The following is a 15,456-nucleotide window of genomic DNA, read 5'->3' as shown; positions in this document are numbered from 1 at the left end:
TATTATTAATGACTGTATGGTCCCAGCCTAGTCTGGGGGAGAACCAAATCTGAAGAACACTGGGCATACATCATCAAGTCCTGAACTCTGTACCTTTCCGCTTCTTCTCCCGGCACTACCTTCTTTTTAACCGCCCACAAAGGACTATCGTAGGGTGACGTGCTATTTGTAATGATACCCTGTCGTTTCAAATCTTCGAGCTCTTTACTAATGTGCTCCCTCAGTGCCTGCGGATATTGGCGCTCTTTCACGGAGGTTACTTCCTCCTGTTTTAATTGTATTTCATGCACCGACCTGCCCGTTGCACCCTCTTTAAAGAAATTATCTGTATATTCCTGTTTGATACGCTGTTTCCAATACAATTCGCGGCTAATGCCCTCATTTTTACACCCCCTTCTCCTCCTTACCTTTGGCACTGGAATGTTTGCCCCCCTATCCTGATATCCCACTTCCCTGCGCGATTTTTGACCCTCTCCCACTCTTCCTAGTAAGTCATACCCTATGATTGCCCTATACTCCCGCGGCATTTTCCTTACTACATGCTCCAGAAGCGTGTCTCTCCTTACTCCCCAGTGACTCAACCCCATCTTTGTCCTCCCTCTACGCTACAGGGATCACCCAGGGTGATTAATCTACAACTATGTACCTGCACCTGGGGTGTCACCTCTCTTTCACACATTCTCTCCAGCGTCTCCCGGCAGAAGATGGTGTTCGAGCTCCCTGTGTCGATAAGGCATTACAGCCCTCCTACGCTGATGATAGGCAGACAGCCCCGCTCTCCTCTGACACTGCAACTCACCAACCTGCGGTCGCCTCCCCTCTGATACGCCCCTCAGATTTCATCCTGACCACATCCTCCTTCATCCGTACGCCTCTCTCCTCTTCTGCCATTTTCACGTGCTCCTGCGAATCTTCTCCCCTCTCCTTCCAATTCCGTTTCCGAAGCCTCGAACGTTTCGGGTGACCGTTTCTGATCCATGGGATCTCTTTGCTGTTCCTCTTCTTCTTACTCCCTTTGCGTTCACTTTCATCGGTTCTCCTCGGTTCGTATCCCTTCGCCTATACAAATACTGGCACTGTTCCTGCACTCGAAGCATTTTGCGCGTGGGCAGTGGGCCACCAAGTGCCCAGTTCTGCCACAACCATGACGTCTTCGGTCTTCCTTCCTGCCCCCATTCCTTGGTCTACTGACCTGGTTCGATCGTCTCTCTCCAGTCCCATTCCTTTCTCGCCCAAGATCCCTGAAATCCTTTTTCCTCCGGAAGGTCTGTTCAGCTCTTGGTCGACTGTATGAGACCCGTTTCCATCCGGTCTCTTCAACATCCATTCTCATATTCTCTTCTCTCGCACTGACGTCCATCATTTTGTCCGCACAGTTCACTAAATTTTGATCCCTGGCAACCCTCCTCTTTATCATGTTTCTCTGGTTAGCTGCTTTTAATATTTTTGAGAGGAATGCCATGATTGCTTGTACTTCCGCTACACTCCTCGTTTCCCTCATCTTTTCTGTGATTTGGCCTCTATCCGCGCCATCAGATGATCTCCTACTTTTATAAAATGATTTAGCTCACCCGTCTCCCCGGTGAACTTGTCTAAATCTGAGACAGCTATCCTTCTAAGTCCTGCGATGTAGCGGTGAGAATTTTGATCCATTCTAACGTGTTCGCATGTGCTGCCGCCAAGTTCGTACTAGATAGTGGTGGAAGCCCCTGATTTTGTTGTGACTCTACCACTGTAGCCGCAGGAGCACTATCAGAACCGCTGCTCTCAATATGTTGCTAATTATCATAAAATAAAATAATAAAAAAAAGAGAGAAAAAAGGTAAAAAAATAATGAGACACACGAGATCACTTCATATTCTCTTTTATTTGGCTCCATAATCCTATATATATATATATATATATATAAATATATTCACTTTAATTAATTTATCAATTTTATTTTTAGGATGATTGGAATTGTGTTCTTAGTTTTAGGCATAACAATCTTGGCTTATATAATTAAATGGGTTTATGATAAGAGTACATATTGGGAAAAGCAAGGTATAAAGTGTCTACCGGCACTTCCTGTTTTCGGAAATTGCTTACCTATGCTTTTAAACAAGAAAAATGTTGGTGAGATTATGGAGGATATTTACAATGCATTTCCGGATGAACCTGCCATTGGGTAAATAAGAATTCATATTTCTTTTGTATTAATTAAATGGATTGTTTCAAGACTGGTTTTCTTGAACAGTAATGAGAATATTCAGTTAAAGTTTATGTAACAGAGTAATAAATTTAATTTTTAAAACACAAAAGTCATTATGCAATTATTATTTTTTTAAAATAGATAAATAAATTTAATGTTTAAAATAATAATTTAAAGATACTATGAATTTTTGACACCACGACTTCTTATTCGAGATAACGAAGTAGTTCAAAAAGTATTGGTAAAAGATTTTGGACATTTTGTGGACCATGGATTTGACGTAGATGAAAAAAAGAATCCTTTAGATAACCAACTTTTTATGATGACTGGAAACAAATGGAGAGCATTCAGGTAATTTTCAAGTATTTCAATAATAACTTTGGAAAAAAGTAAAATTAAATAAATAAACAGAAAAAGAGATAAAAAGTATAAATTATTACATTTTAAAATTAATTATCTGTCTTATTGCACATGAACTTATTTATAGTGCTCATTTTAACTCTTTTTATTGAATGAATGATCACTGAAAAAAATAGACCAACATAAAGTAAGTAAAATTTCAGAGCAATAATGAGATGAGATATTCATATTTTCAATTATATTAATTCTTTCAATAAATGGATAATTAAACCTATAAAGAGATTGAGATGGCCTGAACTTTTGCTGTGTACCTCAAATACATTTAATTCAATAAGCATTCAATAAAAATTCTGAAAAAAATTAATTGTTAATTGATTAGAAACCAAAACAACTAATAAAAGATAATACCTTTTTTTCCCTCCTATTGTATGATTCCTTACTGGAATCAAGACAGTCTGTGTACTGCTGTATGGTATCACCAAGTGCATCGGATTAGATATTTTTAATAAAACCTCTTTTCTTCATTTATTAAGCAATAAAACAATTAATGGCATTTTAAAAAAGTTATACCTATTAGAATTTGAGGTGGTCAGTTTAGCAGGTTGGCTGAATTGTGGAAATTGTAATATAAAGATTAGATTAGGGATTCCAGTCCCAGTCCCTACTTTCCTCCTGACCACCAAGATAAGTTAAAGTTAAAACCCCTCAATGTGTGGAAGTGTACAAGTTGAAGACTCATAATAAGTAGAAATAATAATTATAAATTACAGTTATTAAGAATTTCAAGTATCATTTAGGAAATTTGTAACATTTAACTTAAATATTTTAGATCTGAGAGCAGTTTTAAACAGCAGAAATATTTCTGGTTTGAGTGTAAAACAATGATGAAAAAATAATGTTTTACAACAATAACCATAGTTCATTTAGGAATTAGGTAAATATAAACTAATTAATTTACAATTTAAATGTATTTATTAATTTTTCTCACACAGGTCAAAGATGGCTCCTTTATTTACATCTGGTAAACTAAAATCTATGTTCGATGTTATGAATGAAGTTGGGGATGGTTTATTAGAATACTTGGATAGAAATAAGGCAAATGACATTGATATTCGTGAAGCAATGAGCTTATTTTCTATGGATATTATTGGGTTAGTATTAAAGTAGCAATTGTTATTACTATTACTCTAGGCATGGGAAAGAAGTTATAAATAATTTTTAAACATCAAAATTGTAATAAGGAAAAACAAAAATAGTTATTTTATCAAAATTCTCTTAATTAGATTTAAAACTGTTTCTAAAGTAGTAGAAAATTATTGATTGAAGTTGGACAAATTACTTTATTATTTTCATAATAGAGAAAAAATAATCATTGTAAAAATTACTATTTTTTAATAAACTCAAAAAACATGTGTAGATGAGAGAAATATATTATTCTCTCAAAGATGTAATAAATATAAATATTAAATTCTCTCATTTTTTGTTTCAGGTCAGCAGCTTTTGGAATAAATCCAGGTGTACTAAAAAATCCGGATTCAGAATTTAGAGCGAAAGCCAAAGAAATTAATAACCCTAATTGGAGAAATCTAGTAAGGATGTGGTTTATCTTTGCTTTCCCACAAGTCGCTAAATATTTTGGTTTTTCATTCCAGCCAAAATCTGTTACTAATTATTTCTGCAACATTATTAGAAATGCTATTGATTATAGGAAAAAAAATGACATACAAAGAAATGACTTTGTTCAAATGATGATGCAACTTAAAGAAAAAGGAAATATTGAGCTAAAAACATTAGATTCCTCTGATGACTACTTAAAAAATGAGCTGTATGATACCAATACAGAAATATTTGGTTTGTTTCTTTACATTCATTAAATGAAATTAGTTGTTATTTGTAAATCTTGAATTATTTTTTTATTTCCATTTAATATATAAAATTACCAATTTATTAATTTTAATTTTTTTCTTCTCTGTATATATCCTTATGAAAATTTGCAATAAGATTAGTTTTAGTTCTTCTTATTAGACATAAGATCTTTTAGTTTTGTATGTATATATTTTCATATATTTTTTTAATAATAGTACGAGGGCTGTCCAGAAAGTAACAGATGTTTTGGCCTATCCTGGCGATGGGTGAGGGTAGCGCCGCCATCTTGGTGCCCGAACGTTCTAACATTCAGTATGCATCCAGCTGTTGTAGCGTAAGGACTTTGCGTTCCTCGCTTTGCTCTCTGCCCTGCAATAGAAAATCCCGCCACTTGTGAAGTGCAGTCTGTGATTCGGATTTTCTTGGCTCGAAACAACAGTCTAATTGAAATTTATCGTCATCTTAGTGATGTTTACGGACAGGGGATAATGAGTGAAAGCCAAGTGAGGCAATGGTGCATTGATTTTAAAAATAGCCGTACTAATATTCACGACGAGGACCGCAGTGGTAGGTCTAGCCTTGTGACTGATGACCTGACAATGCAAATCAATCACAAAATTTGTGAAAACCGTCGTTTCACGATTACAGAACTGTCGGAACATTTTCACCAAATTTCAAAGTGTTTGGTGCATCAAATTGTGATGAAGAAGCTTCGTTACCACAAATTTTGTGCTTGGTGGTTCCAAAAATCCTAACAGAAGACCATATGAAACAGAGAGACTGGCTGCAGCACTGACTATTCTCCAAGAATACAGCACAAATTCTAATGCAGTTCTAGGGACTAGGGTAAAGCATGTCAACTGTGAAACAAAACAGCAGTCGATGGAATGGGCGCACACAAATTCTCCCAAGAAACCACGAAAGTGTTTGCAAACGGTGTCAGCAAGAAAGGCCATAGCTACTGTGGTTTTGGGACTCCAAGGGAGTGCTTCTCGTTGATTTTCTGGAACGTGGAGCAACAATCAACTCAGAAAACTTAGCACCAAGATGTTGTTTTTTTCACAACGCACGTCCACATACGGCCAATCGTACCCGTGCACTCTTGGATGGTTTTGGTTGGGAGGTGTTTGACCATCCACCATACAGCCCGGATTTGGCGCCGAGCGATTACAACCCAGCGATGAAAAAATGGCTCGGTAAACAACGCTTTGATTCTGACGCCGAGCTACATGCCGGTATAAACCAGTGGTTGAAATCGCAGGCGGCAGATTTCTACAGAGTGGGTATTGAAAAACTAGTGCTACGGTATGATAAATGTCTTAATCTGAAAGGCGATTATGTAGAAAAATAGCTTAAGAGTGTACCTTTCAAATGTGTATAATAAACTTTGAGTTTTTCAATTTGTGAATTGTTTATTTCAAAACGTCAGTTACTTTCTGGACAGCTGTAGTAATTGTTTATTTTCATTTATTTATTTATATTTAATATTATAATACATTTTGTTAGCAATCAGAAAGCTTATTTTCTTTTTCAGTATTTTCTTAGTTTTGGGGGGTTTTCAATACACAGTTCCTCCATATATAAATAAAAAATCAAACCAGTGATTGTTTTTTTAATCTTATTTTTTCTGGAGAAGTAGGTCATTTTTTCAATCACGAAAAGCCTCTCTCTTCAACGATTGTCAAATATGCAAAGATTTTTTAATCATGCAAACAACATATGAAATTGAATAAAAATTCGGGCCTTGGCTGTGACTCAAAAAAACACCAACAGGTCATTTGAATTATTTTGCTTTTTTTTTTTTTTTTTTTAGAAATAACCGATGATATCTTAATGGCTCAGGCTCAATCATTTTTACTTGCTGGATTTGAAACAACAGCTCTTGTGCTGGTGTATGCAATGCTGGAAATTTGCCAAAAACCTGAAATTCAGGATGATTTGAGAAAAGAAGTAATGGAACAAGTTAAACTAAATGGTGGTCTCGCATACGATGCATTGAGAAATATGAAGCATTTAGAGCAAACTGTCAAAGGTAAATAAATAGAAGTGATCAAAATTTATTATATTTAGGTCTATATTCATGCAAACGAGTTTCTGAATTTAATATAACATAAAGAAACATATTTTATTTTATCACATTAATATTTTTACTATAATATTAACTATTTTTATTGCAGTAAGTAAACTAAACAGCACGAAAATAGGAGGTGTGCCCCTTGTCTTCCTTCACAATATTGCTACATTCTTTTGTACGTCATCCATTGAAATTTAATACTATTAGATCCTCTTCATCTTCTCTATCTTCCTCAATCGTCGAAACAAAAGCCATTATAGGAGCTTGCTGGACATTTTGCAGTCGGGCATTCTTATTACTTGGACAAGCCATTCTAGTCGGTGTGATGAATAGGACCACATGGATATCCTTATATAAGAAATGCAGTTTTGCAAAGTTTCTATACGTTTCCCATACCATCAAAAACTACCCATAAATTCTTCTCAAAATCTTTTGCTTAAATATTTGGAGTTGATTTCCTTTCCACCACATAGGATGAATTACCTTCCAGCTTCTCTCTGAAATCCTCGGATTTCTTTCCAGTGTGAGAAGAGGCTTCTTAGCTATTATCTTAAATGAGATCATCCGATGATCAGACAATGCTATGTCTGAGGTGATCCTCCAGTCTTTACAAAGGCTTTTAATGCTGCTTGAGACAAATGTTGTATCTAAAACCTCACCCTTTGCTCTTGTAACAAAGGTTGCTTCACCCCCTCTGTTGAGGATTTCTAAATTAGTTAAGGCTTCGCCTCGCTCATTGATACCAGTGCTTCCCCAGAACAACTGGTGAGCATTAATATCTCCGCCAATTAAGAGTAGTAAATCCACCTCTCAGAAGTATCGGAGAAGTCTGTCCAGATATTGATAAGGGGGATCTAGACTATGGGGAACATAAAGAGATCCTACTATCAATTTAATCTTATTTATACCTTGATTGTTAGCACCAAGGTTGTGGTGTCTCTAGAGTTCATCTAAGGGAGTGGCAGCACCTTTAGGTCCTTAGAGGCCCAGATGGAAGCCCTCGGTCTTCACTTGGGGTGAGCAGATAATCTTTCCATCTGCACCTTCTAATCCTATAATAGTCCCCCTATAACAATAAGATTCCTGTATTAACACGAGGGTGGATTTAACCCTTAGCAAGTAACTTGGCTAATTCGGCAGTAGCTGGCTTATTATGCTGAATATTAATTTGTCTTACCTTGATCATTTGATCTGGCAGATGAGGAGGAATGTAGGAAAAACTAGCACATATTGGTGCCTGCCTTTCCTGTGCTCCACCTGAGGTGGGTGGCTACTTCTTATTGAGTAGATTGGTGCCTTCCATACGGTTAGTCAAACTAACTTATACCTCATATTTGCTTCTAGCCAGGCAATCGTGTTGCTCAGCACTTTGAAAATTGCCCTCAGGTAGTCTGGATCGCCTTCTGCTGCCACAAACTGCTGCTGATCATTTCTGACCAAGTCTTTGTTTTGGTATTCAAGGAGCTGGACTAATCTTCTGGGTTCAATCCGTGGGTTGGCCGATTCAGTGGCCTCGGGGGAGCAACTTTAGTACATGCAGCAGGGTCACATCCAGTCACCAACTGGCATTACTACAATGTCCATACTTTAAAACTAAGTTGATTGACCAGCCACTCCTTCTGGGTTGGGAGAAGCAGGCGCTGTACTATCTCAGTGACCTGGGAGTGCCATTCCTCATTTTTCTTCTGTAACCTCAGGAACACCTCCCCCAGGAGGGCTAGTCTAGTAGCTAAGAGAGGGGTAAGAGGAGGCTGTAGTGACCTTTGTGTGTTGTATATTGTGCTGGGTGCAGTAATATGCTGTATTCTTTCAGTTGCTAACCTGGACAAGTATGAACATCGCCTGGTACTAGGTTTAAGGTGGGGATATAATCCCCTTTAAGTAGCCTGACCTACTTCCCCTCCAGGGGATCAGGCGATGCACCTGTCAACTCCCTATGCCTAACATGAATCACCTATAAAATTCATTTATTAGCTTGTTCTCATCATTTAGTCTTAACTAAGCTTTTTTCTTGTCAAAAGAATATCCATCGATAACTTATGCACTAATAATAAGGCCTGAAACAAGGTGCATATATTTATTTTTTTTTCACATTTGTACTGAGGTTCATTGTTTGACTTTCATTATTCAGTGCTCTACAAGACTACTTGGGAGATGAAATATTTCTCGACATCAAGCAGATGTCATCCCAAAAACGATTACATTATACAAGATAATTCCTGAACTATTTACAAGTGACTGTTCAATTATGCTATGTAAGGCCAGATTGAAGAGGAGACATGGCATCCCCATACCATATATCTGTCATGATAGCAAATTCTGAACTCTGATTATCACTAAAAATGTTTTGACCATTACTAATTCTTAGAGTCATATAAATTATTCTTATTAATTTGTGGGGGATTTAAAATACTAACAGAACTTGGAGTAATTAAGTTTTATTGACTCTATTGAATGTTTGACAGTAATCTATTTGAAAAAGTAGATTCCGAATTTGTTTCTAGTCCTTAAACTATCCTCATATAGGATACTTCAATGACCATATCGATTGATGTATATTTTCTGAAATTTGAGATCAAAATCAAATCAATTCAAATAAATATAATTTTTTTAAAAAACTAATAACTATTACTATTTATTTTTTTTTGCAGAAACTCAACGGATTTATCCTTTAATACCTTTCCTTGCAAGAGTATGTACAAAACCTTACACTTTATCAAATGGATATACAATAAAAAAAGGAGAATATGTATACATTCCAGCAGCAGCAATCCACCAGGATCCAACCTTTTATCCTGACCCAAAAAGCTTCAAGCCGGAAAGATTTGCAGAACAGCCAAAACCAGGAACATTTCTTCCCTTTGGAGAAGGGCCTAGGATGTGTATAGGTGTGTAGATATTCTACAGTTACATATTTCAATCATAATATAACTAAAATAGTTGACTTAGTTTAATATCAAAATATAAATTATTGTCCTTGTGGTACAGTTATCAGCCTCTGTTAATGTTTAAAACCTGAAGTGGCATTCCTCTAACCTACATTGATTTCTCTATCTTAAAGGATCACAGATTTTCTTTCTATATAAGGAAAGAATGAGACAAGTTTGAAAGTTGAGAAATTTAAGTAACTTCCTTAAGAACATTTAGAACTAATTAGGTGTGGATGTTCATAGTTTAGTTTTATTGGATTGTTAGGTCAATTTTTCTGGAACATTGTTGAAAAATAACTCAAGTAACTCCCTAAAGAACTGTTAATTTTGAAGGCTTATCATAGTTTTGTTATAGTGGCTCAATAGTTTGGATGGCTGTAATATTAGGATTGTGTCATAAATAACTTCCGTTTTTTTATTAGACATTTATTTTGCTTTCATGAAGCAATAAAATTATATTAATTTATTATGTATTCACCACTATTATTTATAATGTTCTTTCATATCCTAGCAGATCATCAATTTCTTTCTTATAAAATGTGGTTGATTTGGACTGGAAGAAGTTTTTGACAGCCTACCTCACTTGCTCTTCAGAATTGAAGGTTTTTTTTCCATTCAAAAAATCTCCATTCCAGAGGTTAAAAAAAACAGTTTAACATAATGTATATTACACAAAAACGTTGACAAAAGACTTAATGAAGCCTAATCTATATAGTGAAATAAAAACTTGCAATGGTAACTCATAGCGGGTAGATATTAACAGCTGATAACTCAGCTACATCGGAAGTTACAACTTGACTTTGTTGCTACATTCTCCACATGAAAAAAGAATATTTCTAGTACTTTCAGGGTAATATCCTTAACATTGGGATAATATAGGACTGTTGGGTGTATGCATTACTGTTTATCTGATGAGCTGGTATTTTTAAGTAGCTGTGGTTTGATACTGTCAATTAATTTTATTATTGTGAAAGAGTTGATCCTCAAGAAATAAGTCATTTATTTTGATTTACATTTTAAGAAATTTAACTTAATTTTTGTGAGCGTAGATATTAATTACTCTCAATCTTTAATTAATATACATCATTCAAAATGATTTAGGAAAATGATCCATAGGATTTTCCTCAATCCTTTTAAGTGATATAAATTAATTAAAGATGAATTCAGCTAACAAAAAAGAATAACAATGAAAATAAAGTTGATTACAATTTCTATCTTCTGTTAGAAATACAATAGGATTCTTCTAGTTCCTTAAATTGGTCATCCAGACAATATTTTTATTATTAATCATATAATTTATTTTTTATGAAAATCAATTTTAAAGTTAAACAACCTCTTCCAGTCCTGACAATCAGCTAATGTAAAATGTCATTAGAGTGATACCAATGGGTAGTTTCTCTACACACCTGTAACACTCCAATTTAACTTAGATCAGATTTACTAAATGTATTATAATGTACAGTTATAAATAGCAATAAATAAATATTAAAAAAAAAGTTAAACAATAAATGAAAGCATTTATGGCACTTTGTTGATGATAGTAAGTTGTCACAATCAAATGTATTTAAATTCCAAAACAATTTTGATCAAAAAACTACAACATAAGGGTATCTATTATCTTGATTCTTTGTAAAAAGGTATCCTAAATATTGAACCCCCGATATCCTAATAGTATTTCCTGTTTCAACCCTTACAACATAAGAAAATCAACAATTATGTAACATTAACAATTATATAATAGTTATAATAATAACAATAATAGTAATAATAATGAAGGCCTTACAAACCCGAAGGTTCAGTGCCGATACCACTAAACATTCTCTGCATACAACCTTCCAGTGATGCCCCTCCAAACCTAATGCTACTAAACAGTTTTAACGCAATCCTCCCATCTACGTTTCGGTCTACCCCTGGGATGCTATAACTTGAATTATATTTACTGGGTGTAGGTCCCTTAATTCAGAGTTGTATAATCTTCTAAACTCTCCCGCTAATTCATCCTTGTTCGGTCCGAATATATCGTGTAATACTTTATTTTCTAAAACTTTAAGGCGCTGTTCATTCCTTAGTGTAAGAGGCCATGTCACACATCAATAAAGAACAGAGGGAAGGATAAAGTTATTCTATAACCCATTTATACTAAATCAGTTTTAACACGATTCTCCCATCTAAGTTTTGGTATACCATTCGGACGTATACCCGTTGGTTCAATGTTTATTAACATTTTAGGGATCTGCTTGTTTCTTAGCCCTGCAACTTACACGCCCATCTTATACGCTGCAGTGCTGTAACTTTAATTATATTTACTGGGTGTAGGTCCCTTAATTCAGCGTTATATAATCTTCTAAATTATTTTGCGTAGTATTTTATTTTTGAAAACCTTAAGGTGCTGTTCATCCCTTAGTATATAATAGTTATACAAAATATATATTTATAATAAATCCTTTTCTTTCATTTACAGCTATGAGGTTTGCAATGCTTGTTGTGAAATATGGGCTTGCCTTGTTTCTCTTGAATTATAGAGCAAAGTTATCTCCTTCAACAAAGCTTCCAGTTAAATTCATGAATAGAGCATTTGGAAATATTCCAAGTGAAAAAATATTGTTCAATATTCAAAAAATCAAAGAGCAGTAATGAAGAATTGAAGTAATGTTTTATTTTATAAATCTTTTATATCGGTTCTCAAAGGATATTGTTGAGAAAAATATGTTATGTTCTGATAAAATATCAGGTAAAATTATAATTCATCACTTAGTGGAGTAAAAAATAAGTTAAGCTATCTTTTATTGAATTTATAAGAATCGTTAAAAATTAAAATATATTAATAGGTTACCATTTTATATATTTTATTCATATCTAATGTAACAATTATTAGAATATTAATATATATAAAAATATTCTTAATATTGTAATATATGATAACTCGGTTCAAACATAAAAAATCCAACTCAGCTTACTTTAAATTATATTTGTTGTAATTTATAGCAAAAGTATTAATGTAAAGGATGAGAGATCATTGTTTTTTTTATTATGGATAAATAGAGCTTATTATAGTTTATTTAAGTTGGTCTGTCCAGTAATAAAGGTTGAGATATACTTTTGTTTAACAATGTATCATGCTTTCTGGGCACTTAGCTTTATTAATAGAAAAGAACAGTTAAATTTATTATTTCCTTGTAATGGCCAAGTTAATGCTGATGGCCATTATGAATAATTTTAATTACAAATGCATATGATAGTTCTGTTATCTTTAATTGGAATAGATAATATTTAAAATATACACTTTATATATATTTCTTTTATTGTATTCTTAGAATAGTCAAGTTCATTTTAATGGTATGTACCTAACAAATTACGTTATCCTTGTAAACTATTACAGTTATTATATCCTCTCCAATGTCTGAACCATATGAGCCATCCATGCTAGTCCACAATGCTTCTACAATTAGCTAGCCCAATAGCCATTATGACTTCCTGTAATGTTTTATTGTCTTTGACGGGATGATCAAATATTCTTCTCATAACTTTTCTATTAAACATTCATTGGTGAGATTCCATATATTTTATTTTTATAAAGAGAAATAAACTGGATTATTTTAATTTGTAATGTGAATAACTATTTCCAACATAAATAAAACATGGACATTTGGTGATATCTTTAGGCAGGCTCGAATGAGCAAACAAAGCTCTTAGGTTTGCGAATCTGTACAAACACATCAGACTTTTAGGCTGTTAAACAACCAAAGAGAGAGAGAGAGTGGGAAGAAGAGACTAATGTAAGATAACGAGAGAAGGGACAATTGAGGCAAGGAGCCAGAAGGAATAGGATTATCTGTTAGGATCTTAAAATGGAGAATATACTGTAAGAAACCATCCAAGAAAGTGAGGCAGAGTAATTTAGAGAATTTCGAGTCAGTTCTTGGCAGAGACTCTAAGAAGAACTAAGCCTAGCAGAAGAAAAAAATTGAATATGATAAATCTCAGTTAATATACTTATTTGGGTACTGTTACGGCGGGTAGGGGTTCGAAAGGAACCTTTACTAGCCCAACCGTGAAAAGAAAAGAATAGTCGAATTTTGTTATTTTTGTATTTTTAAATAAGTAAACATATAAAAAGGAACAAAAAATAATATACAACTAGAAAAAAAAGAAAGCTTAACACGCCGTGGCTAAGATGATTTGCTGACGAAGATGGCCAGAATGCTGGTAACTACGAGTGCGTAGTGAGTAGATAAAGGAGACGGTATGCGTGTGCAGTGAGACGTTAAGAAGTTGTCTATTTTTTAGTTTAAAAACCAATAGCGAGAAGTTGTTTTGTTTTTGACGTTATAAAAATCATATGTTCCAACTATCGATTTGTGGACCATATGTTGGCCGCAACAGGTACTTTCCACGTAATTTTCAGTTAGTACCCAAGTAAAATGTTGTAGTATTTCCAAGGATCTATATCTTTATTCTCCTTCAATATATTCACTTATGTTTATTGTTCCATAAATAAAAAAGCTTATTTAAGTTAACTTGTAGAATTTGATCAATATCTACAAATTTTTGTAGGAGAACCTATTGCTTGCAACAGTTAAAGAAAGTTTTGTGTGTCAACACCCACATTAAAGTTGATTCCTTAAGATAATCTACCTAAGATTCCTGTTATTTATGTTGACAATGAGCTATTAAATTGGCCACGGATCCAGAATTCTATCAATGCACAAAACATATTGTATGCACATAAAATTAAAATTAATCAATTAATAGATTATTTATTTAGTAGATTAAGTGAGGTTTAGTGTTTCTTAATATAAAACAATTTCAACTAGCCTTCACTTTATCCTTTATCCCGTCCTTATTCCTAGTTTGTTGCAATTGATTGTAATGTCTTATTAAATATAAGGTAAAGTTTAATGTTGATTAATATATGACTATTTCAAAAAGTCTTTACTTTGATTCAGAAAGCTTTACATTAGATACCATCATGGGTACAAGACTCCAGATCATGTATTATCTTAATTAATTTATTTGTAGTTCCTAAATAGTAGAAGAGTATACTGATCCACTTGTAATGTGATTAGTAGCTGTTAGTGGTGAAAGTGATTTGTTTTTCCTCCTAATCTCTTAAGTTTATTTACAATCTAGTTACAACATATACATACTTAATTCTAAGACTTAAATCTAAGTATAACATTAAATACAAATACCAATCTGTTGCCACTTGGCATAGCAATATTGGCTGAGGAGCTTGGGGTTAGGAGAATGGGGAGAGGCCACTTCACTGGTGGAGGGTGTGGTGATGATGACTTCAGACTGCAGATTCTGAAGTCGTTTCCTGGGCTAGGACTTCGACCTGGGGGACTGTGATTTGCCAGTTCCTAAGTCTTAGTGGATGGATAATTTCTCTGTGGGTATTAGTTGAAATTACCCCTCATCAAAAAACTGGAACTCTTTCTTCCTTCATTATCCACAATAAGTCGTTGGGTTAGTCTACCCCTCTTGCCTTGCTGGAAATACTGTTATCAATGTTTGCCGAGTTCACGTTGATTCCCATCCTTCTTTAGTACAGCTACGATGATGGCAGAAAAAAAATTAAAACATTAATTTAGTGGTTTATAAATAACCACTCTATTAAATGAGTTACTGATGACATATTAATGTTAAATTGTGTAAAAAACCATTTTTTATTATATGTAAGTTGCTCTGTGGCAAACGGTGAATATATGGATTGTAGTTAACTGGCCGTTATGCTTTTTTTCTAGTTGCTGGTTGGTAATTGCCACCAAGCCTTTGTTATGAGCTTGTGTTGTTTGTTCTCAATACAGTAAGAACGTTTTATATTAACTAACCGAAACTAATAAAACAATAATAACAGTAAAAATATTTTACTTATGTCCACCTCCCCCGCGTTCAACAATTAAAACCGTTCAACAACAAATCAAAAGGTGTTCATGTAACTGCTTACAGACCTTGATCACAGTCAGTGACCAATGCGTTTGTCGGATTTTTATAGGGGGGTGTATCGGGAGAAAAAAAAAATATATATTTTA

At 34.1% G+C, this 15,456-nt stretch overlaps 1 protein-coding gene across 1 annotated transcript; it reads left to right on the top strand.

The window, feature by feature from the left end:
• Nucleotides 1–1,977: 1,977 nt before the first annotated feature.
• On the top strand, nucleotides 1,978–13,021 carry LOC106690280 (probable cytochrome P450 6d5; the record flags this gene model as incomplete). The annotated part of the gene is given in 7 exon segments (XM_014435650.3): nucleotides 1,978–2,167; nucleotides 2,369–2,542; nucleotides 3,544–3,702; nucleotides 4,041–4,402; nucleotides 6,231–6,449; nucleotides 9,143–9,379; nucleotides 11,883–13,021. Coding segments are annotated over 7 exon segments (1,514 nt in total), but the record flags the coding sequence as incomplete, so codon positions are not given.
• Nucleotides 13,022–15,456: the final 2,435 nt, after the last annotated feature.

The sequence above is a fragment of the Halyomorpha halys genome, unplaced genomic scaffold (genome assembly GCF_000696795.3).
Source record: "Halyomorpha halys isolate HHAL.00 unplaced genomic scaffold, Hhal_1.1 Scaffold1638.1, whole genome shotgun sequence".
Taxonomy (NCBI): domain Eukaryota; kingdom Metazoa; phylum Arthropoda; class Insecta; order Hemiptera; family Pentatomidae; genus Halyomorpha; species Halyomorpha halys.
The sequence above is the reverse complement of the archived record's forward strand: the minus strand, read 5'-3'. Positions and strand labels throughout refer to the sequence as shown.